The sequence below is a fragment of the Tiliqua scincoides genome, chromosome 2 (assembly GCF_035046505.1).
Source record: "Tiliqua scincoides isolate rTilSci1 chromosome 2, rTilSci1.hap2, whole genome shotgun sequence".
NCBI classification, from domain to species: Eukaryota; Metazoa; Chordata; class Lepidosauria; order Squamata; family Scincidae; genus Tiliqua; species Tiliqua scincoides.
The window spans coordinates 135,653,070-135,677,762 of NC_089822.1; the positions used below are offsets into that span (position 1 = coordinate 135,653,070).

General features: G+C 42.9%; 1 protein-coding gene across 3 annotated transcripts in view; it reads right to left on the minus strand.

Moving 5' to 3' along the window:
* Positions 1–20,978, minus strand: part of LIMA1 (LIM domain and actin binding 1) — a 70,211-nt gene extending 49,233 nt beyond the window's left edge. For 2 of the 3 annotated variants that reach the window (XM_066614578.1, XM_066614576.1), the window contains exons 1-3: positions 20,901–20,978; positions 4,964–5,101; positions 4,610–4,746 (exon numbers count right to left, since the gene is read on the minus strand). In XM_066614578.1, coding sequence (XP_066470675.1) covers positions 4,610–4,728 — 119 coding nt within the window. In that variant the 5' untranslated portion in view covers positions 4,729–4,746; positions 4,964–5,101; positions 20,901–20,978. Of the gene's footprint in view, positions 1–4,609; positions 4,747–4,963; positions 5,102–14,528; positions 14,592–20,900 lie in introns of those variants that run through there. The other variant, XM_066614577.1, reaches the window with a different exon arrangement.
* Positions 20,979–24,693: the final 3,715 nt, after the last annotated feature.

Sequence of the window (24,693 nt, forward strand, 5' to 3'; positions counted from 1 at the left end):
CCCTGAATTATATTACACTTCCTAAACAAACAACAATCATTTATAAATTGATTGTGTGGGACGCTGTTTAAAAAACACAAACATTATCAGCACAACAAAAGGCGTCTGTATACTTCCCTCTATACCTCATGCTAAACTGTAGTGTTCAAAACCTGCTGGGGAGAGGGAACTAAAATCATACAGATAGCACTATTAGTAGAAGTCTCCACACAAGGCCTTTGAGTACACCAAATTTCAAACAGTCAGATGTTTTCACAATTCAGAGTATGCCTCACACCGCCTGTTTCCACCTCCAGAAACTCAAACCGACTGTAAGATGAGAAGGCACTGCCATGTTGATAAGAGTCAAGATTGCTGAAAGCCTGGATTATGACAGCCAACTCCTTTCAATGCTATTCTTTCCTTTTCTGGAAACCTCAAACTGTGCTTGTATCTCTTTCAAAAATCCAGTAGTAGTATTTCCTATAAGAACACTTAAGGTAAAACATTTGGCAAGCTGAGCTCTTTCTTCCCTTGGTTACCATAATGTTTGTTTTCCTAGCTAAGCAAAAACATGGCAAGGTTCTCCATTTCTCTGCCTCTCCTCTCTGTAAAAACTTAACAATTCTGATATGCGGAGGCTCAGTTAAGACACCACACCAAAACCACAGTTTATTTAACTAAGTTTGACCTCAGTTTAGCATGATACTTGAATTAACCATTGGTGAAGTTGTTGCTCCACCTCCAGAAGTCACTGTATCATAAAAACAAGAATGCCCAGCACATGCAAAACAAAAGCAGACAAACATTGGTTTGTCTGTATATGTGAAAACGCAAATCATGGTTTGGCTTCTAAACTGTGGTTAGTGCAAACCATAAGCTTGCTGTGATGCTTGAACTGAGTGAATATCTTTTCACATCTCTACACCCACCCAGTACTCTTGCACAAGGCTCTCAAAGTGCAAGGCAAACCTCTCTGGAGAGGTGTGAACTCAACTTTAAATCCATTCCCTCCCAATCCAGTCTGTACAAATCCACTCCAACAATTGTAACCCAGCTCTTAACCGCAAAAACACGGTCCTGTTTCCTGCCTTCTCTTGCACACCAGATCGTATAGGTCTCGTCAGGAGCTTTCCTTTCCTAGGAAATCCTCTATACCAGTTGTTCCCAAACTGATGGGTTGTGACCCACCAGGAAACCAGAAAAGGGCCATTCCCTTTAAGGCTAGGGTTCCAACCCATGGTCCACGGACCACTGGTGGTCCACAGCACCCCCCCAGGTGGTCTGTGATGTCTCTGGTGAAAAAAGAAAAAAAATGCCCTTCCAGGCAAAAAAACCCTCTGCAGCACCAGCAGCCAATCACAGCAGTTCAGAGCCAATCAGAGCATAGCCTTTCTCCATCTCCTGCCTCCCCCCTCCATCTCCCCTCCTTGTCTGTGAGTGCCCAGACAAGCAAAAAAGTGAAGTGCAGGCGCCTTGTAAGGTGGCCCAGCTGCATGCAGAGGAGAGGTGCCCTGCCGCCCACTGCCTCCATTCCTTGACCCTGTGCCTTCAGGTGAGCCCTGGCAGCCTGGTTTCTCAGGAGTCAGATCAGGACTCCAGCCAGCCTGGGAAGTCCCTTTTGCAGGTGGGCGGGCAGGCGGCGGCGGGGGGGGGGCAGAGGAGAGGGGGCCTGAGGGGGAGGGGGAGGGCCTGAGAAGGGGGAGGAATGCGAGTAAAGAGGAGGAGGAGAAGGAGCAGGTTCCCAAAGGCATTGCTGGCTGGCTTTCCCTGGGAGTGAGTTTCTCTGGATGTGATTTCCCTAGGAGTGCAGACTCCAGCTGGCCAGGGAACACAGAAGAAGGGAGTTGGAGGCAGTGTGGCTGCAGGAGAGGGGAGAAACAATATGTTCAACCCCCATCCCTGGTACCCCCTCCCCAGTTTGGAGGATTGGGCCCCCGGATGTGCTCTTCTAACGCCCAGAGGTGGAGCAAGGGATCCAGGCAATCAGGTTTTTGCACCCCTTTTGGAGAGGGAAACAGGCAGCATCTCTGCTGTCTTACTGCAAGCTGCCCACCTGGGGAGAAGCAATTCCAGAAGTTGCAGAACAGGCACCACCATAGCCAAATACAGCAGGTGTAACCCCTGACTTTTCCTCCTCAGAGAACAGCAGTAGCTTTGTCCATGGGGAGCCCTCCCCCACCCCACACTTGGCCAGTTCCCCTATCTCCTCAGACTGCAATCCTATGCATGCTTATCTTGGAGTAAGCCCCATTGATTATAATGGGACTTACTTCTGTGACTAACAGTCCCATTCTAGGCATGTCAGTCACACTGTGGCTGTGATGGACTTCTCCAGAAATTTCTCCAATCCCCTTTTAAAGGCATCTAGTCTAGACACCATCATCACATCTTGGGGAAAGGAGTTCCACAGACTAATGGCAGAGTAGGCAGCTGTTGTTTTGTGGCTGCAGCCTACCTATAGGCTTACTCACACTCTCTTAGCTCCAACCAAAGTAGTTCACAGCTAGAGCATGACAGCAATTAGAACAGGAAGTGAAGAGAGGCTTTTCCCCCCTAAAGACCTTGCAGTGCACACCAAAAGGAGTTTTCTTCCTGAGACATGAAGCAGCCATTCTGAGATGTTGCTCTGAGCTGGTGCTTCTCCTTCAGGACTGACCTGCCTAAATTGTGTTGAACACTTTCCTAAGGACTCTGGACTCACAAGTGGGGGGAGCAGGGCCAGGGCTGTGTAACAAAAGGAACTGTGGAGGGATGTGTGTGCTTTCTGTTGGCTCATTTAACTACCTTGCATGACTTGTCTATAATCTCCTGTGCTTACCCTCTCCCTTTTTGAGGTATTTTTCCACACTTAAAAGAGGCAAGGGCTGTGCGTAATGTGGTCTGCTGTGGGGAAAAAGAGACTGGATTGATTTGGGTGGGTGTGAAAACCTCTGAGTTGGGGGGAAATTATTTTGTGTTCCATGTATTCCATGTAAACCCAAGACTTTCACAACTAGTGAAGCAAATGTAAGCACAACCATCACACTAATTATTAAATAATCTCCCTATGTATTACAAATTTAATTGTATTTTTTGTATGCGAGGGTGGGGGGGTTGCATGTGGTCCCCGCCGTCTCCAAATTTTGCCTTAGTAGTCCCTGAGCTCCTAAAGGTTGGGAACCACTGCTTTAAGGGAAATGGCACAGAAATCAGCAGTAATGTGATCACCACAATTGCGCTGCTGCTGGGCAGGGAAGGGTGTTTTTAACTTTCCTGGGTGTTGCTATGGCTCTCCGGTGGGTCTGGGGAGCCTACAACCTCCTCTGCAGCCCTACCCATGGTTTGAAAATGTTGCAAAAAGAAAAAACTCACTAGTCCAGTGTTTGTCCCAAAACAGGTTTTCTTTTCTATTCACAACATTTCCAAGCCATGGGGAGGGCTGAGAGCCATAGCAACACCCAGGTAAGTTAAAAACACCCTTCCCTGCCCAGCAGCAGTGCAGCTGTAGAGATCACATTGCTGCCTCCCCCACCCAGGCAAAGTCCAAGTAAGACTTTAGGAACCACTACTCTACACATCCTTCAAAGTACAGGTTGAAACCCAGTACTGGATCATTAGGGGCTCTTCACTAGGTCACAAGGTCAAATATATATATTTGAAAAGTACACCAGGGATTCAGGTTTTTTTTAACAGTTCACTCAATTGCATGTATTAGTTACACTACTGGTGTATTTTGTAACCACAATATTTACAATTTTTTTACCGTATTACTTGTACTTTGTGCCACTTTTATTATTCAGTATTTATGAGAAAAGGGTATGCAATATCACTGATGGAAAGAAGACATTTAAAGAACACTGCTCTATACTATGGGCCAATGGTTCCCAAACTGTGAGCTGTGGCTCCCTGAGTAACTATCGAAACCAACCAGGGGAGCCGCAGAATTTTTGCAAAAAACCTACCACTCTATACAATGTAGGGGATTGTAGCCTTAATGGGGATCTGTGGTCAATAGCCTAGTAGGTCAAAAGAGCCACCAGTCGAAAAAGTTTGGGAACCACTGCTACCAGCCATTCTACTTTGAATTACTTGCACTCATAGTAGAACAGGGCTGTCAACTATCAGCTAAATTTAATTTACTTGAAGGGGTTCAACAGAGACTAACACCCTCCCTTAATTCCAAATGAATTTTTTTTAAGCTGTGAAAAACCAACTTTTTAATCAGGAAAGCAGCCATTGATAAATGGCAATCCTTCCACTTCTGAACTATTCTCACACAGAGCTGCTGCCCAGGCTTAACAGTTTCTACTCTCCATGTAGTTTGGCACCAGGAACTGTAGACTTCTACAGAAAGTGAATCTCAAGCATTTCCAGCAATTATGCTATTTGTATAAAGGAAGTTAGCTCAGTTTAAAGAACTAGAGCAATGCAATATTGTTAAGTACGAATATCCGATGCTCTAACCATTGCTCAACTAAGCAGGGGAGGAACTGCTCAATTATTTGGATGGCAGACCATTGGGACCCATATGCAAGAGCAGGACAGAACTACCAATTTTTTTCTTAAATGAAGTCGGCTGCTGATAGCTGCCACTGTTGTCAAGCAAACAACACACAGTATTCTTGGACAGGCAAGTCACAGAACTTACTTTGAGAACCTCTCCATAAGAGCTGACGATTTGTTCTTGTTGACAAGCGACAACTCCTTGGCAGTGATCCTCAGAGAACTTGAAGCCCATTGCCTTCTGTTAAATGAGGATGGCTCCATCTTGAAATGCAGCAATAACTAGAAGGGGGAAAAAATGACTCATTTTATATAGAGTACTCCTCTTCTCCCCCCCCCCCATAGCCTTCTAAAATTCTCCTCATTCCACAATCTCAAAGTGACGGTAACTGCATACTCTCAAGTAGTTTTAAAAATCACTTCAAGATTCCTTTAAGACGCTTGAAATAATCTTTTCAGTAAAACTAACAAGGTCTACAGCAAAAACACTCCTACTTACAGACTGGATAGTCCAGTGATGCCAACTCCCTTGTTCTGCTTGACTACCATACACCAGCTTATCACTAAGACCTTTAGTTCCTGGGGTAGATAGGCTCTTGTAAAAACGCCCTTTCCTGCACCCCTTCAGAGTACAAACCTGAAGAATAAACATGCAAACAAAATGCTGCCATTATGAAGCCTGAAATACAATTCCCGTGCGCACTGTACTTATTTTATTCTCACTCCTTACTCAGATAGGTAAATTCATTGCTTACAGAGAATAAAGTAAACTTAATATTGCAATATCTGCAAATTAGCATCCAAAAAAGGATGAACAGAGACCACATAGTCCAAACTACAAACTATTTTCAACCACAATACCTAAAGTTGTCATTGATTCATATAAGGCATAAGTTTAACTCATTTGCAGATTTGTATGACACTGTTCGGCTGCAGTCCAAAACTTTCAAGATGTTACTGTAACCTTTGCTTTAAAACAGAGACCAAGATGAAAATTTTTAAGATAAACCTATATTAAAGAAAAATTCTATTTTAGCAGTAAGTTCCTCTGATTTCTCCAATGGATTAAATTTGTACTCTCGGAGTACCGAAGCACTGATCAAACCTCCTAAGGAGGAGTCAACCAAAGAGTTCAGAACAATTTCCCAACCTTGCTACAACTTTGATTGGCCAAGGCAAGAAAGAATGACATGTCTATAAACCCCCTTGTCAGCTATGTAGCTATTTGAACTCAGTTCTCTTTCCCAGGTCCAAGTCCAGTGCTAAACATTCCACCATACTGGCCAAGAGCTAACCAAGAATTTGAAAAGGAGTCTAAAGGAATAGTCCATCACAAAAGGTGGTTCACAAACCAAGCAGAAGATTCCTGCTCAAGCATGTTAGTGAGCAATTTTCCCCAGTTACTATTAAGTGTATCAAAGCCAGCAGCATAATTGTCTTTTTCCTCTGAATTGGCCAGAGAGTAAAAACGTATGATACACAGAAGTATGAAACAACGCTTCATATTTTAAATAGAATCTTACTTCCCATCTTATAATTGCTCTTCAGACTCATCACAGCCGATGGGCAAGTGGTGCTCAGTTTAAAATTTGCAGTTAGGGAACAATTGGCTGAAAACCAGTCAGTAATATTATATTACTTTTAAATTACTTTTATTACTATAAATCTTTTAGGCAACAGAGGAAGCTTATAGAGCACCTAAAACTACTAAGACTTGTACAAAGATTTGACAATACAAGAAAGGCAAGAAATGCCCTGCAGCAGAATCAGCCTTAGCATGCAACAGTGCACTACTGATTCCCAGAAAGGGAGTGGAGTGGGTGCCTTTTTCGCTTCAGCCAAAGGGCCTCAGGAGCTCTCTTCTCCAACCAGTCTGTATGCATGAAGGAAAACTATCCATGAGAGAATGGGAACGGGGACAGGGCTCAACTTCAGGTTCTGAAATGCTGCTCCAAGACAGCTATACAATACTCTAATACAGTGGTTCTCACACATTTAGCACCAGGACCCATTTTTTAGAATGAGAATCTGTCAGGACCCACTAGAAGTGATGTCATGGCCGGAAGTGACATCATCAAGCAGGAAACAATCCTAGGCTGCAATCCTACCCACACTTACCCAGGAGTCAGTGCCATTTACTATCACTGTTAAAAGAATAAACATAGTAGCTTGTTAGAAGTATAGTTCTGTAACATTTCCCTAAATGCAGTCATATACCATGGCAGCATCAAGTCTAATATATTAAAAATAAAATATTGAAATGAATGGGGACCCACCTGAAATTGGCTCACCACCCAACTAGTGGGTCCCAACCCACAGTTTGAGAAACACTGCTCTAATACAATAATGCTCCAACACAGGAGCAGGAAGACCCAGTGCAAATCAAGAAGTAAAACTGGTTCTTCTGCTTTGGTAGTAGAGAAAGTGACTATCTGGCTAAGACAACCTCCAGAAAGGTTACTATCCCTTGGGTGGAGACTAGCCTGAAAAGCAGACATTCTTCCTCTGCCCCATGCATAACAGGAGCAGCTATATCTAGGAAAGATGCCGATAGGGCTTGAAGAGTCCAGTTACATATGACGCTGCCTTAAACAGATTCAGCCCAATGGTCTATCTGGGCTCAGTGTTGTCTAGTTGATTGGCAGGGGTTCTCTGGGACTAACCTGGAGATCCTGCCAATGCTTGGAGCTGAAACGTTTGGTATACCAAGTATGTACTTCACCATTGAGTTATGGCCCCTTACAAGCAAAAGTTCTTATGCATACACAAATATATGTGAGCTGATGTAGTTTAGTGGTGAGACTTTGCTATGAATCAGGAAGTACCCAATTCAAACTTTGCCTCAGCCAAATTCACCAGGTAGCCTTATTACTATCCAACTCAATGTTACCACAGCAGCCATATACATTTGTGTACCCACCCATTCATACATAAAGTGGAGAAAGAGGAGTCATTGGTATCAAAAGGTACACAAGAGGGGGATCTGAACCATCCCCCCTTCCACAGTTTGTTGCCCTAAGCACTTCTCCCTCAGCCTAGCCCACTTCTGGTATCTGACCCAGGCTAGAGAAAACAAGATACTATTTAGAAAGTAATAGTGTTACAACTACATATCATGTTTCCCAAAGTCAAACCCTGGCATCAAAGACCCAATCTAGGGGAACTCTAGCTCAGATTAAACCATTTCTGCCCAACATTGCATATATGCAACAGGGATCAAATGTTTACACCTGTGGGCTGGGCAGAAATGGGTAAATTTACTACCCATTATAGTTGCAATGAGAGGCATTTTTTAATTTACCCAATTAGATAGCCGAGTTGCTTACCTCTGATATCGTTTCTCAGGGAGTCTATTGTGCAGTCACCTCTTTGGGAATGTTTGCTCCCAGTCCTGAAGGCAGGAAGGTTCTGGAGCTTGGACAGATGACAAAGCACTCATGTTCCTTCTGATCCCTCAAACCATCGCCTAAGCATATATGCCATGGTAAGTGATTCTCAGCCTAGTTCTCTCCTGACAATCACAAGAGCTAGAAAAAAAAAACCTAAAGAATCGTACTCCAGCAACAGGGAGGAAGGTGGATCAGTTGTTTTGGGACTACTTCAGGTAAGTTCACTACTTTAACGTTCACAAAGCTCCCCAGGAGCAGGCTCTCTGGAACAAGTGAAGCAGTATATTATGTGTTTTGATCCTTAGGATATTGATTCGTTGGGAACAGGAAGTAACTAGAACACAATGAAGACAAATGCAGTGGATGCTATGAATTCTCCCTTAAAAGCCTGCTAAGAATACAAAAATGTTTCCTTTCTGCCTGGTAACCAGTTCAGGCAGTACAATGAGCAGCAAGGCAAGAACTATTAAGTTTCACTTGGAAAATAAAACTGAGAAACACCAGATGTCAACCAGCGCAAGCTGAACTGATCGCTGTTATGACTTGATCACACACATACTAAGGCAGACAATCAGTTTAAACAGTGTTTGCATACACACTCCTCAAAATACTGTAGGTTAGAGGTTCTCACACATTTAGCACTGGGACCCACTTTTTAGAATGAGAATCTGTTCAGGTCCCACTGGAAGTGATGTCATGACTGGAAGTGATGTAATCAAGCAAGGACATTTTTAACAATCCTAGGCTGCAATCGCTACTCACACTTATCCAGTTGTTATCACTGACTTATCATTGTTAAAAGAATATACATAGTAGTTGGTTAGAAGTACAAGTCTGTAACATTTCCCCAAATGCAGTCACATACCATGGTAGCATCCAGTCTAATATATTAAAAATAAAATATTGAAATGAACGGAGACCCACCTGAAATTGGTTCACAACCCACAATTTGAGAAACACTGCTGTAGGTGTTTTTTGCAAATCTCTTACAGTTTAAAAAATACATACATCGGCTCTTCCTTTTTATTCTCTATTACAATAACACGATACAATCACCTCAAAAATGAGTGTGGGTGCATATACTCATACACTATAAAATCCCTGTCTCCCAGAATTAAGTTTGCATTTACCAATTAGCTTAAATTTTAATTGATTGATCTTCTAATATAAATGTAACAGCCAAGTAAAGAATGTATTACTGAAGTGCACCACTTCTTCAATCATCTAAGCATTCTTTGCCTACTGTAGGTAGTGGAGAGAATTGGTTTGTTTGTTTTTGTATTGGCACTCTCCTTGGGGAAGAAACATTCAACGCTAGGACATTTTCAACCAGTATGATTCTGCTAACTTTTAAGAGTCATCCTTGCGTTAAACATTGATGCACACCTCTCCTTTGTAGCTTTCCAACCTATCTGTTTTGCATTCTTAATCTATAACCTATGACAGTTATTACCAATGGCATGATCATGTAAACTTTTACACTGAAAGAATATACTGGGAGAGTTAATTCCTCCAATTCTGGGCATGCCTTCAGAGCGAAGGAAGCCTTTAGAGTTCTCCTCTATTTCTAAACCACCACCCACCATGATCCCACCACTTTTCAAAGATGAGCACTTTTTGACCATGAATTTCTAAGGGTGACTATATTCTTATTACTCTTGAGTGATATGAGAAGACAACCGCTTAGAAAAAGCAGCTACTTTTCCTCCTGTGACATTTGCACAGCCCTGGTTTCCAGTATTAGAAGTAGCTCCCCAATGCTCAGAAAGACCTCTCTACAAACTCTTATAGAACAGATATTGGTGCTAGGTTGGAAGGGAAGGCAGGAGGCAGAAGAACATTCAAAAACAAACAATGTCTTTAAGTTACATCTGTTCCCGAAAGGGTTGTCCAGCACCAGCTCACCCTGTCCTGCAAAAGTTTCCATAGAACTTATACTTGAGGCCACTGTATCAGACAGAGACTTTATACAAGCATGCCACATGATTTCATGTCTTACACTCAGGAACGGAGAGATAATTATGCCACTTAAGTATGAGATAGAAATCTAATCTATATTAGATTTATAAAGCACTTGGAAGTAGACATACGACCTAAAAATGTGCTTGCAAGACAAACTAAATTTTGCTTCAAGGCACTTCTCTAGCTCTCGAACAACAATTTTGATGGCTACGAAACTGTCATTCTTTCAGGCATTTCAAATCTTGAATTCTGCTTCATTTTGACCACTATGAATTTCCGCAACAGGCTCAAATTAACTGCCATTCATATTTAAACAGGCCACTTTAATTTTTTTCCCTTCAGGAAATACATTCCATGATCAACTGTCTGCCAAGGAACTCTCACTCTCTGCGGATAATTCTTGGGTATATCCAAAAGGTATATATTCTGCCCATACTGGCAGAGCTATGGGGTCACACCACTGCCACTCACAAACCACCAACCTGCCTCACTCACTCCCTTGCATCTGTACACTGCAGGGGAAATAGAGGTGGTCCTTTCTTTGCTGGACAGCTTGTCAGTCACTATTGACATTCCACCCAAGAACCTTGGGCTTCCCTGGAACAAAATTTGGAAGCCACTGCGCTAACTGCTGGTCTGTGTAATAGCCAGCTCTTCTTCCCACTAGATACATGCAGTGCTGGTTCAGAGCCGCTGCAATAGCCAAAGGGTTTTTTTTGCTGGTTACTGTTTACACATGTGCAGAGTAAACATTGCCCAGGTAGTTCTTCATGCCCCTCCTAAATGAAAGAAAAGTTTCAGAGAGGGATAAACATGGGCATTCAGATCAAAGCCCAAAGCAGCTTCAAATGCTGCAGAATCTGATCTGTAGCTGGGAAAGAGGTCAGCTGCACTGAAGCCAAAGTTTTGCAATTCAATACAAGAAGCAAGAGAAATACAGAAAGCTTTAAATACAGACAGAGTGCCAGGTACCTCAACCTCCGCACAGTAACTGCAATATCTCAGAAGCCAAGAACAGCAAGTTCAGACACTGTACCGGGGTGCTTGCTGATTTTTGCTCCTTTGCCGAGGTTCGGCACATTCCACGAACCTCTGCTGCAAAATTCAATCTGGTCCATTATCCTGTTTTGAGGTCCAACAATAATGATGAAGCAACTCAGAAGATTTGGAAAATTTCAGAGACTTAACTTGCCCTCAGGCAAGTCCATTTGTTTAAGTGCATATATACCTGCAACTTACCTTAATGCCCAGATTGCTTCCACGACAACCAAACCTAAGCCTTCAAAACTAAAATACTACCAGAGAACATTGTTTTTCCTTTTAGTGCCTCTGTAGAAACATGCAATGCAGGCACAAGCAAACATCTGTAATTGTGCCAGGAGTACAAAGATTAATATCTTACCTAATGACTTCTCCCAGTTGTATTTCATAAAGGTTTATTATTATTACTGGAATTTAAGGCTGGCATTCACAGCAAACTGCTTATTTCTGAACAACTTTCTCTTAAAGAGGGTTAAGAGTTTTAACACAGGAAGATAATGCACTGAGTCAGTCCTATTAAAAAGATCTCAAGTTCAGGGACTGGCTAAAGCCCAACAATGTGGCAAATTATGCAACTAACATAGGAAAAATGGACCCTTTTCCAAAATGGTTATGAAAGCATGAAGCTGCTGCAGAAATTCTAGCCCAAGGACTCCTACTGTGCCTAACAAACTTGCATCCAAAGAGTGGAAATTCACTTTCTGCATTCATCATGGAAAATATGCAGTCCATGTTATGCCTGTCCTGTACATTCCTTTTGAAGCCATTAAGACAGTAAACACTAAAACAGTACTACAAAATCAAGACGCCAAGGGACAAAAACCTGATCTTCCACAGTTGGCTGCCCTTGTTTCAGGAGCAACTATTGAAACAATCTTTACCTATTCTTTCCATTACCCTGTGAGCTCAAATCTGCACCATCTTGCCCATGTGGGTGTCGTTAGGTAAACCTATTGCTGTTTCTCCTTCCTGGAAATTCTCTCTGTGTTTACCAAGTACACTGTTAAACTTTAAAAAGAGATAATAGCTCCTCACCCAGCTTCAAATGGTCAGATCACCCTACTTCAAAGTTATTCATTCCTAGATCAGGGACAAGTTTTCACCAAAGGCTACTCCAACATGAGCAGAAGTTAAATGGGATAAAGGTGGCAATTTAAGTCTATATCTGCAAGCAGCCTGGTCTGTACCCAAGTAATTACCTTCTTCCTAGCCATCCTCTACTCCAGTGGGTCTTGAACATTAAGCACCAGGACCCACTTTTAAGAATGAGAATCTGTCAGGACCCACCAGAAGTGATGTCATGACCGGAAGTGACATCACCAAGCAGGTACATTGTTAACAATCCTAGGCTGCAATTGCTAGTCACACTTATCCAGGAGTAAGTCCCATTGACTTATCAAAAGAATATACATAGCAGTTTGTTAGAAGTACAGGTGCTGCTGCTGTAACATTTCCCCGAATGCAGTCACATACCATGGTAGCATCCAGTCTAATATATTAAAAATAAAATAATGAAATGAACGGAGACCCACCTGAAATTGGCTTGTAACCCACCTAGTGGGTCCCGACCCACAGTTTGAGAAACACCGCTCTAGTCACTTTTTGATCCATGAGCTTTTTCTAGCAAATGAACACCACTGAACCCATTCACCAGACACCTCATTAATTTCTTCTGCCACTTTTTTCCCCAGTGAAATTTAAGCCTGACTGCTTTATAATCCATCTCAGGGTTCCCACCTACCTTTCTAGCATCTCAGTTTAAGTTGTATATGGATGCAATTGCATGTAAATTCAACATGGCAGGAAGGGCCATGATGCAAATTGCATAGAGCCTGCAATTCAAGGAGGTGGAAACATGTATCAACTACAACATGCCAGGTCAGCAAAGAATAAAACTGCAAATGCCACTACATTTGTACAAAAGAGAAATGCAATATTTATTAAAAACAAAAGGATTGTAACCTAAGTTTTATTAGTCATGATTAAGTTCCATTAATTTCAGTGGGATCTGGCCGCGAGTAATCAAACTTGGGATACAACTCCAAGATTTTTGTTAAAAATCTTCATCAGGATGATTGACAAAACCCAGTTGAATTTACAACAAAAGGGAGACTCATGAAGTAGGGAAATTAGCAGCATGTGTTACACAGCAATTCAATAAAGACAGTTTGACAGTATTGCTTAGTCAGTACTACTTTTATAATGTGGAAGACCTTGCCTCAGGCACCACTCCTTTACCAACACAGTCACAGAAGTGAAAATTTGAAGGCTTATCACTGATGATTTTTAGAACGTTCATGCACCACCTTCCCCCTTTTCAAAAGGCACCCTAAGCAGCTTACAATACTGTACTAAAAAAATTAAAATACAAAAATGATTACTGGTATGTGTTATTAAGAACATAAGAACAGCCCCACTGGATCAGGCCATAGGCCCATCTAGTCCAGCTTCCTGTATCTCACAGCGGCCCACCAAATGCCCCAGGGAGCACACCAGACATCAAGATACCTGCATCCTGGTGCCCTCCCTTGCACTGGCATTCTGACATAGCCCATTTCTATTGTTCCTAATAATTAAGATCTCAAGCCTATTTCCAAAATCAGGAGGTTGCACATACACATCATGGCTTGTAACCCATAACGGATTTTTCCTCCAGAAACTTGTCCAATCCCCTTTTAAAGGCATCCAGGCCAGATGCCGTCACCACATCCTGCAACAAGGAGTTCCACAGACCAACCACACACTGAGTAAAGCAATATTTTCTTTTGTCTGTCCTAATCCTCCCAACACTTAGTTTTAGAGTGTTTTAGAATATTTTAGAATTTTAGAATATTCAGAGTGTAGTTTTAATTCTAGCCACAGTGATGCACATATACAAACACCTCAAAATGATGACTTAATAAGATGACACCAATGATCTTCTCAACCTTTGACACTGAGGAAGTTCTCCAGTTTCCTTATGGGTTATTTCTAAATTTGATTTGTGATAACACATGGCAGCACATAATTGCAATTATTTATCAGCTCTGAATTTTTCTAACTGGCAGCTCCTACAGATAAGCTCCTATCTGCCCCTGGAACTTATGGAGGGAGCTTTACAACAAATACAGTTATGTGGCTATGGATCAATATTCTTAAACTCTATTCTTCATAGAAAATTTCTATGACACAGAACGTATCTATTTATTTATTTATTTATTGGATTTATATTCCACCTTTCTCCCCCAAGGGCACCCAAGGCAGCTAACCTTGGGTAACATAGCATGGGGACATTCAAGTAGAAACTGGTAAGGCCAGAAATACTGTCTCAGTTGTAGGCTGCCAGTCAGTATTTGTACTCACTCTTTTATTTAAAAAAAGCTTCAAATCTAATCATTTAAGGGCCAGTTCCATGGCTGCTTTTCTCTGCTGACATCTTTCGAATGCATGTCAGGAAATGAAAAGGGGGGAGGAAATCACCAAGAATATGAACATTTATGGAACAGTCAACTGAGAGAAATAGAGGCTAAAGGCAGAACATCATGAAGGTTTACCAGTTACCTGCACCAAGGCTCATTTATGACTAATCCAGTGCTAGCAACACCCATTTCTATTTTCAGTCCCCACTTCTTTATCCAGACACCAAGACCGCAAACTAACAGCAGAACCAACCCTCCAGAAACAAATTCTTACCTGCAGTTGACTATAGATCAGACCTGAAGTATTTTTCTTAATCTCAAAGCAAAGAACACCCACCTTCTCAGTCCACTTTTTGCACCTGACAAAAAAGGTAGCGGTAACTAAAAAAGTGGACTTACATTAAAATAACTTTAGACACACTGACATTAGACTGGCACTCTTCAATGTTTGGCAGCTCCAGAATCTCCTTCCACAGACAGTTTGTTCCTAATGGCTGCCCTATTCAAAGTGATAATTTAAAACTTTCTGTCACATTAACTAACGCAAACAGAATTTTTTTTTTAATCCACACACAAACCCAACTCTTTAATTGAAAGACAGCAGAATTCATTTGCTAGCAGAGTTGGCAAAACAGCTGATAAGAGATCACTATTGAGTCAGGAGGCTCATATTCAAATGCAAGGAGGTCATTTAGCATCCTATATAAAGGGTTTCTTGTTTCCAAGAGTAATGTTTATGGCACAAAGGATGGACATCTGCAACAGTACAATTACCTGCTTCTGCCATTGATAGACTCAGACTCTTTGATAGCTAGTTAGCTACCATATTCAGTGCCAGGGTACATGCAAGGAGCCAGTGCCTCATTAAGCTTTTTATAATACTATTAACATATCCTTCAGAAACTGCCTTTACAGGCACAGTTTTTTAGAGGATTATTAAGTATATTCAGGCTTAAAAGAACTGCAATTTTAAACTAATGAGGAGCAAGGGAGAGAATTTCATTGCTATAAGCAGAAGCTTCATTTTGTATCTTCTGCTCAAGCAAGAAAACTCAAGGTGATAACATACACTATGCAGACCTCTGCATACCCCCAAGGAAACACATCCAGTCCTAGTTTTGCAGTACACGTACAATGCCCCAATGGTAAACCCACACTTGTCTCATGTGTACGTGCGCGTATGTACGAATATATCACACACACAAAACTATGATAGTTTAAAAGATGATTCATGAAGTTAAGCTGCCTCCACTGGGCGGCCTTGGGCAAGTCACCAATTCTCGGCCTAGCCTAAACTACCTCACAAGCCTGTAATAGAAAAAGATAATGATAAACAACCTGTCTCAAAGAAAACCTTGGGAGAGGCCACTATAGGGATTCATTTATTTCTTCTCTTTTATTCCTAGCTTGGCAAACTCTTTTAAAAAAACTCCATGCTGGGTAGTTAATCAAGTGTGGAACACTCCTATCAATAGGCATTCTTGTATAGTGAACCCTCAATTTAACTGACAAATGGATGGAAGGGGTTTCCGTTAATGCTGAAAGTCCATTAAATCAGAATGCCTTTAAGTCAATGGGGATGCGCATGCACAAAATATATGGCTAGATTTTACAGAAGCAGAAAAATCCATCGTTTCAGAGGTTTCACTGTACCATCAAATCTGGGGATGGGGGCGGGATCCATCATGGAATTTGTTAGACGGGGTATCAAACATAAGGCCTGTGGACCAAATATGGCCCCTGGGAGCTATTTATCTGGCTCCTGATATAATTGGGCTCTCCCAACTTGATAATTAGACTCTCTCATATCTTGAAATTATGAACAAGATTTGCATATTTTCTCTTCTGTCGTTTGCAGCTAATGAGTTTCTATGTGAGAACTAAGTGCTTATTTCTGGCTATCATCTGCTTCATGATGTTACTATCTGCTTAACGATGTCACTTCTGGTCCTCAGCAGACTCCATAAATGTTGACTTCGGCCCTTTATATAAAACGAGTTTGACATCCCTGTGTTAGCATATATAGGTCCGGCAACAATCAAGTGGCAACCATGTCAGTGGTGTCAAAGACCATACTCATGACTCAAGGCCAAATCCTATCCAATTTTCCAGTGCCGGTGCAGCTGCGCCAATGGGGTGTGCAATGCAACCTGTGTTGGGGAGGCAGTCACAGAGGCCTCCTCAAGGTATGGAAGAATGTGTTCCCTTACCGTGGGGCTGAATTACAACTGCACTGGAGCTGGAAAGTTGGATAGGATTGGGCCCATAGTTGGTTACCAAATGTTACATTAAGCCAAATGCAGTATCACAGACCAAATTCCACGTTCAAATGCCCTGACACGGTATACATAAACTGTCTTCTACCAAGTCCAAGGCTTGGTTCTTCTAGCTCCGTATTGCCCACAGTAATTAACAGTAGCGCTCTAATGTTCCAGGCAAGAGTCTTTTTCCAGTCCTACCTGCAGAGGCCTAAGATTGAACCTGCCAAAGATTGCATGCAAAGCAGGTGCTTTCACTGAGCCACAACCCTTCCTCATGATGGCCAGTACCACAGGAAGGGTGGATATTCATCACCTCTGTTAGGAACTGGGAAAGGACTGACACTCCAAGTCTATTATCCACATTCCAAATATTTATTCAGTTACAGAAGGGAAGACAAATGGTAGGAGTTTGAAATTACCTCCTCTAAACACACATTAGGAAACACTCCATTAAAGAGCAGAGGTTTATTAACATAGTTGGTTTAAAGGCTTCCTCTCCCCGCCCCACTACACTTCAAGCACATGCAGGGGAAAATGTGACTGTCGTACTTTGCCCTTAAGCAGTTTGTGGGAGGCCTGTTCAGAATTACACAGCACAAAAGAGAAGCAAAATGGCTACAAACATGTAATTTATTTTTAAGGTCACAGCAGGCCTTTCCACAAATAGAAGATCTCAAAAGAATAATCATTTCTTACAACCCCCTCCCTTTGTAATTCAATCAGAGAAAGGGGGAGCTTCCTATGGTTTTTTTATGCAGTCAAATAACTTCACTGTAGACAGGTTCCTGAAAATTGCTGTTCAGAAATCCATCTCTACAGCAAGAAGTTGTTCAAACATAAGCAAACACCACTACTCTGTGTTTTCTCTCTCTGGTCAAGAATATCCAGCTTTGATTCTAAAGAAGATTTCCACTCTGAGCACTTCCTCATTTGCACTGTGCACCCAGCAGAGATTTTCCAGTGCTCAGGTAGTGAGGTGAGTCAAGGGCATACTAGCAAGGAGATTTTAGACAAACCTGGGTTAATCTTTCCAGGTACACCCAAAGCTTGAAAAAGTCGCAGAATAGCCACTGCACATGGACTTTAAACAGGCTCATAAATAGTCAATCATCTTTGCATATCTTCTCTCAGTAATCTCTCCTCCATAGTTGGATCAAATCCTATCTATGAATACACAAACACCTGCAAAATCATCCACTTCCATTTTGTCTTCATTAGGAAGAAGATGTGGTTTAATCTTTTTAATAGGCAGACATCTAAACCAAGTCCAGGTAATTTTTATGCTGATAGAACCAACCAAGGTATTTGGAAACTTGCTTCCTTATGCCTTTCCCACAAATTTGTAGTACGGTGCTACAGGAAGTTCACAACATTTATTACCCTCAGCAACAAGGGCAAGCACTACATCACCAAGTGAGCACCAAAGACCATATGTTCCAAGGTTCCAAGCTATGTCATGCAGTCATACCAGTATACACTATATAGGGGTCCAGGATCGAGCACACCTTTAGTAAGCTCTAGAGCAGGGGTGCCCAAAGTTTTTGGCAGGAGGGCCACATCATCTCTCTGACACTGTGTCAGGGGCCAGGGAAAAAAAAGAATTAATTTACATTTAAAATTTGAATAAATTTACATAAATGAATATATTAAAGATGAACTTATATGAATGAATGAAGGTCTTGCAATAGCTCAAGGCCTATAAAAGGCCTTGCACAAAGCAAGGCTGGCCTTTCCTTTGCTGCTGCTACTGCATCACAGATGTGAAACAGCAAGCAGTGGAGGAAGCCCTCATCCCACAGCTCATGCGAGAGGTCAAACAGTTGCCTTCACACTGAGAGCAGTTGTGTCGAGCCAGTGCGGGCTTCAACAAATCTCCAGAGGCTCATTGGAGACTGGGGGCTCCCTGAGGGCCACGTTGAGAGGCCTCGAGGGCCACAAGTGGCCCTAGGGCCAGGCTTTGGGCACCCCTGCTCTAGAGAAATGATTCAGAGTGGGAAAAGTTATTTCCTGGAGTCAAAAAGGAACCACCAACATCCAACTATCTTCCTACCATAATTTCCCCAAAGTTCAAGACTAGTTTGCTATGAGAATCACAATGCAAACAGAACTGGGAGGGAACATCAAATACATTTAAAACTACTTTGTTGTGTATCAGCAAGCTGAGGCCCCAAGGTCAGATCTGCCTCCCAAATACTGTTAGCTTGCCCACATGGTTAATACCAATGCAAGAGAGGAATGCTAAGGGAATGGTAGCAAAAGACCTGAGAGATAGACAGGCCCACCAGTCACCACCCCTCCTCATGTTGATGCTTCGCTAAGCAGTTTGCTGACCATGAATTTAAAAGGTGCTCTTTTATTTAATGTTAAGCCAAATAATATTTTGAATTTGCCTCATTTTAAACAAAAAGTACTATAAAAGTTCAAAATATTTAGGAAAAGCATGAATATCTGTCATGACTGCTTCTGTTTGGATGGCTCTGGAAACATAGTTAGCACTGATGACCAAAGTGCAGACAAGAGAACAAACTCTCCAGATCCAGCAAGGAATCCATAATGTTGGCAAGGAGAATGAAGACCCTAGAACTTCTCAGGTGTATATGTCACTATATCTTAATATCCTTTTGTTTTAAGGCTACAGGATCCAGAAGTTCCATTGATGCGCAGCTGCACTCTTGCAAACTAAGATGGTGCTCCACTTTAACACTAGGAGAACAAGTGTTCCTATTCACCTCAGTACAGTATCTTTTCTTGGAGCTGTTTGTCCTACATCCTTTTGTACTATGAACCCTTTTAGCACAAAGAGCCAGTTTAGCCATGCAAGCACTTTGTCAACTTAAAAAACAAACACTATATACATAAGTATTTGTCATCATCAAAAACCCACCACAGGCTAGCATTGGGGACTGTACACAAGCCCTACAGCACTCACAATTTACTATCTTCAAGTGACTACCACCCCAGAGGATGCAACAGAACAACTTTAGGAGCTGGTAATTATCACTTAAGGCTTCCTGAAAAGAACCTCAAACTTCATCGCTATAGAAATTACCCTAAAGGATCCCATAGCTCTGGGTGGCCATCAAAAAAGAGAGCAATGTTTGCAAAGTGCCAGACAGGCACACAAACAAGGCACACCTGTCTGCCAATTAAGGTTATTATCAACCCTGGCACAGTTGGGTCTTCCTGAAGACACATTACAATTTCACCACTGCTATTATTCACAACACCCAAGGAGCCGGATAGCACAAGGGCAGGAGAGGTCAGTTGAGGGTGACCAGATGTCCTCTTTTTCCAGAACATGTCCTCCTTTTTAGCCTCCTGTCCTGGAAAAGAACTTAAAAGTTCTCCTTTTCCCTGTAAACGGGTCTCTGCAGGCAGCACATAGCCTTCTTGCAATTAATGTTATATGAAATCATATGTAATATAGTTTTAAATTTAATTATAAGTAATAGTGTTTAAATTAACCACATAAAATCAATATACAGGTGTTTTTAGCTTTTATTTTGTCAGGTCCTACATTTTTCCTGGATGTCCTACATTTTGGAGTGCCTTGTTCTCTTTTGTGGTTATTCCACCTGGTCACCCTGGGTCAGCCCCTAAATCCTGCCACATGGCACTCCATTATCTATGCCAGTGCTCTTACATCAGCAGTTCCCAACCTGGGGTACATGTATCCCTAGGGGGTACTTACAGGACCTTTAGGGGTACTAAAAAAAACTGAATAATGGCCTCAAAAGGCAGGTCTGTATGAGGTCTGTATTGCAGGGTTGGCAAGGCAGGAAGGAAGGCAGCTAGAAGGTTGTGAGTGCGAAAGCACATCTACATTTCAGTAACCAAATTGTGGTTGCCAACTGGTAGTTTTTGGTAACTAAATTGAGTATTACCAGATATGGATCAGTAGTTCCAAACATATAAATCTGAAATAACAGCAACTATATTGATTACAAACATTTTGATGATATGAGGGTACAATTTATGGAAATGGGCTGCCAGGGGGTATGCAAGTGTAAAAAAAGTTGGCAACCACTGTCTTCCAGCATTTTGACCCCTCCCTATCACCCTTTAGCCCAAGTTTCCCAAAACACCTTGTTTGTCACTGCTTCCCTAACCCTTCCCTTCCCCCCCCCCGCATGGGATGCTTTATGGACAATCTGCAAGAGGGAATGACATGCTCTCCATTGTACCTGATAGCTCCAACACCCAGGAGCTCCAGACCTTGCAGCTCCCCCAGGGAAGGAGAGGAAAGGCTACAGCCACCCCGCACAGATCAGGGGTATTTCAGGGGTACCTGAAATGCTACTTTCCACCACACTACTGGGGCATCAGAGCAACCAAGGGCATTGCAACCAGAACGCCCCAGTCCCTAAAAGCTCCCCTCCACCTACCTGCCTCCACCTTCTACCAGCCTCTCTCAGCTATGCGCACCTGTTGCTTTTTTTTTTCCAAGGCGGCACCAGCGCACCTCGAACGCCCAGCAAACGCACTCACTGGCCACGCCCCCTGCAGGAATCTGAGCCGCCTATTCCCACCCTTTCGACCACGCCCCCTCACCTTCCCACCCGGACTTCTACACACGTTTCTCTGCGCATGCTCCAGCCTGGTGCTTTCCCCCCCCCCCTCCGTTCTCTGCCCTCTCCTCCCTCTCCTGGTTGCCACGCGCGCAAGAACCCTGTGGGAGGGCACATGTGTGTTGCAAGTGGAAGTGTCCTAGTTGTATTATATATAACTCAGTCAGTAAGAGTTTGTTTCTGGGGCAAACGCACTTCCTTGCCAGAACCATTTCAAAGAAATAAACACTAATTGCAGTTTTTGCCTAACTTTTTTTTTTAATCAACCATAAAAATTATTATATTTGGGGGGGTGGTAGTAGGTTTGTTTTTGTAACTGGTTTTCTCTGGGTTCTGATATTTGTGATGTGATAGCCCAATCCTATGCATGTCTACTCAGAAGTAAATCCCTTTATGGTAAATGGGTCTTACTCCCAGGAAAGTGTGGATAGGATCAGGCTCTGAGTGAGCCACAGGGTTAGGAACTTTGCAAAGCCTGAAATACTGTGTAAAGAGGTACATTTTATTTTATTTCCCTTTAACACAAAAAAATCCCACATTTTATCACAATGCAATCTGAAGTTATTTCAGAGGTATATTTTATTTAAACACAAAAATCACACATTTTATCACATGAAACACAAGGTTTCATACATCCTTGAAATTATGAGAACATCAGCGGCATTACAAGAGTTACGTAGTCATTCTGGATTTGACTAAATAATGGTATCTGTGAGAATTCAGTCAAGCCACTGAGAATAGAATCTGCTAAATTTTCATTGTGAGGAAAAAAGCTACCAAAATGCCAGAATCTCATGAATCTGCTGTTTATAGCACAAGCTTACACAGACGTCAGTCCCATTAAGTTCAATGGTGAACTTAAGACCCAGGGTGACCAGATGTCATACCCCAAAAGAGGACAAGGTACCCCAAATGTAGGACATCCAAGAAAAATGGTGGACATGACAATATAACCGCTAAAATCATGAGTATTGATTTCAGGTGGTTTATTTAAACACTATATTACTTGTTACTAAATTTAAAACTATATTACATATAATTAATTACAAGAAGGCTATGCATTGACTGCAGGGGCCTGCTCAAAGGGAAAAGGAAGACATTCAAGTTCTTTTCCAGGACATAAGGCTGAAAAAGAGAGCATGTCCTGGAAAAAGAGGATGTCTGGTAATGCTGTATGGGACCTACTCCCAGCTAAGGGCCCAATTCTATCCAATTTTCCAGTGCCCATGCTGCTGTGCCAATGGATATGCCCTGCTTCCTGTGCTGGGAAGGCTGTCAGAGAGGCCTCCTCAAGGTATGGAAACATTTGTTTCTTTAAGTCGGGCTGCATTGCACCAGTGTTGGAAAGTTGGATAGGATTGCTCTAAGTATGTTTAGGATTGCAGCCTTAGAGCCCAATTCTGGGCTTGGCATACTGGCTCACCACCAACATGCACCATAGCAAATGTGCCATAAGGCTTGTTTGCAGGCCCTAACACCAGGCAAGCACCATTGGTAGCCTAGCTCTGGCCGACGCCAGGCTACCACCGGGTGGGCACCCAACCTCTGCTGCTCAGCGGTCGCATGGACCACCAAGCAGCAGAGTAGTAAGTGGGGGCAAGGGGGGAGGCAGAGAGGAGGCATTCCGGGGAGGGGGTAGGTGGGCAGAGGACAGGGAGGAGGCATTATAAGCATAATGAGAGGCGTGCTCCTTGTTGGGCTCACCGCCCAACACGGAGGCCACCAACCTTTTTGTTGGTGGTGAATCGAGTAGCCCCATTGTGGGGCTACTGTACTTACCCAGGGGAAGGGGACAAAAGTCCCCTTCTCCCGAGGTGCCCTCCGCATTTGCACAAAGCATGCAGGATGCAGCAGCAGCCATTTTCGGTGCCGCTGCATGCCCACGCCTGAGGCAGCTCAGGATTGGGCTGCCTGAGCCAAGTCCTATGCTTGTCTACTTAAAAGTAAGTTCCATTATAGTCAATGGGAACCTGCTTCCAAGTAAGTGTGGATAGAACTGCAGCCTTAGTTATCAAGTATTGCGGAATATCTGTTGAAGGTATCACAATTTCACTCAAGTGCAAAGGACAAGAAACTGACTTGCAATTAAATATTCAGGAGTGGCCCAGCCTGCACACTGGAGAACCCTAGGCTTTGGCAGAAAATGCTAGTTGCAAGCATTATTATTTACATCTAGGTACATGACTTTAACCTCCATGATAGTGTAGTAAATCAATTTTCCTCTTGTCGTAACAAAACTGTCATCATGGTCTTTCATTTACCAAGTGTGACAGGGCACACAAAAGATCGGCAATGGAGAGAGAAACAACAATTTCTTAAAAGAGAAAACTTAAAGAAAACATTAAGTAATTGGGTAACTGGAAGAAAGACAGCTTTCTAGCAGTGGAACCAGAAGCTCTGCATTCCTCATGGGTGTGCTAACAGTGCAAGGGATCTGAAGTGTGTATCACTTACCCAAGTGTTCCGTGATAGCTGTTCTGCCCCAGCCACATTTAGTTGCCACCCTTCTCTGTCTCCCTACTTTTCCTTGGTATAAGCTTGCCTCCTTCTTCTCCCTCCATCCCAGTCCACACACTTCCATGCAACATCAGTGAAATGTCAGATTGGAATAAAACTACAGGTGCAGCCTATTTATCCACAGATTTTTTATCTGAGGATTTGTCTCAATGAAAATGGGGTGGGGTACTGAATGTCACACACACCCGTGCCTCCTTTGCTCTGAGCTGGCATCTCAATCCATTTCCAGGCAGCCCAAAACACTGCAAAAAGACTCTGCCTCGCCCAGGCAGGGAAATCGTCCGGAGCCCTGGAAGAGGCTCCCCTTGCAAAGGAACAGTTACACTCCTGGAGCCCCTGAGCCAACCGAGGCTGAGGAGGGGAAGGGGGGTCCCAAAAACCTCTGTAGCAGGAACACGTACAGCAAGGTGGAGTTCTCTCTCTCTCACACACACACACACTCGCGCGCACGCACACACAGGCAGGTGCAGTAGTAACATTGGGGATTGCTTTAAAAAACCCCAAGTGTTTGCGGAGTGTTTGTCGAGCCTTGGAGAGACAGGTGAGGGTGAACAGAGAGCCAGACTACAAGTCCCAGAATGCTCTAAAGCAGAGGAGTTTCCAAGGTGGCTGCAGCCAGGAGCTGCAGCAGCAAGAACAAGAACGTGCAGTGCTGTCAGGAGGCTGCCTGGGACACAAGAGGACTCCCAAGCAAGCTCAGGATCCCACCTGTGAAAGGGGAAGGAGGGGGAGGGGATTGAGAACAGCTGCCTTAGTTTCCTTCCATCCGGAAGTGTCAGGCTGTAGGCTGTATTTGCGTAACTCTATGGGATTTAGCACAACGTGTTTTTTTGTTAATCACGCCAAGTCACAGAACGAAACTAATGCAGATAAATAGGCTGTACCTGTAATAGAAATTACTGTCAGAAAGATCAGACCAAAAGTCCATCTAGTCTGGCATTCTGGTTTGATAGGTGATAGGCAGGATTTCAGCCCATGAGCTACCCAACACTGTCATTTAATTTATATTATTACAATGAGTCTCTTGCTCTCTACAGAAGGTGAGACATCTGCCCATGCTGATGATGTACATAGGCATAGTACATAATTAGGA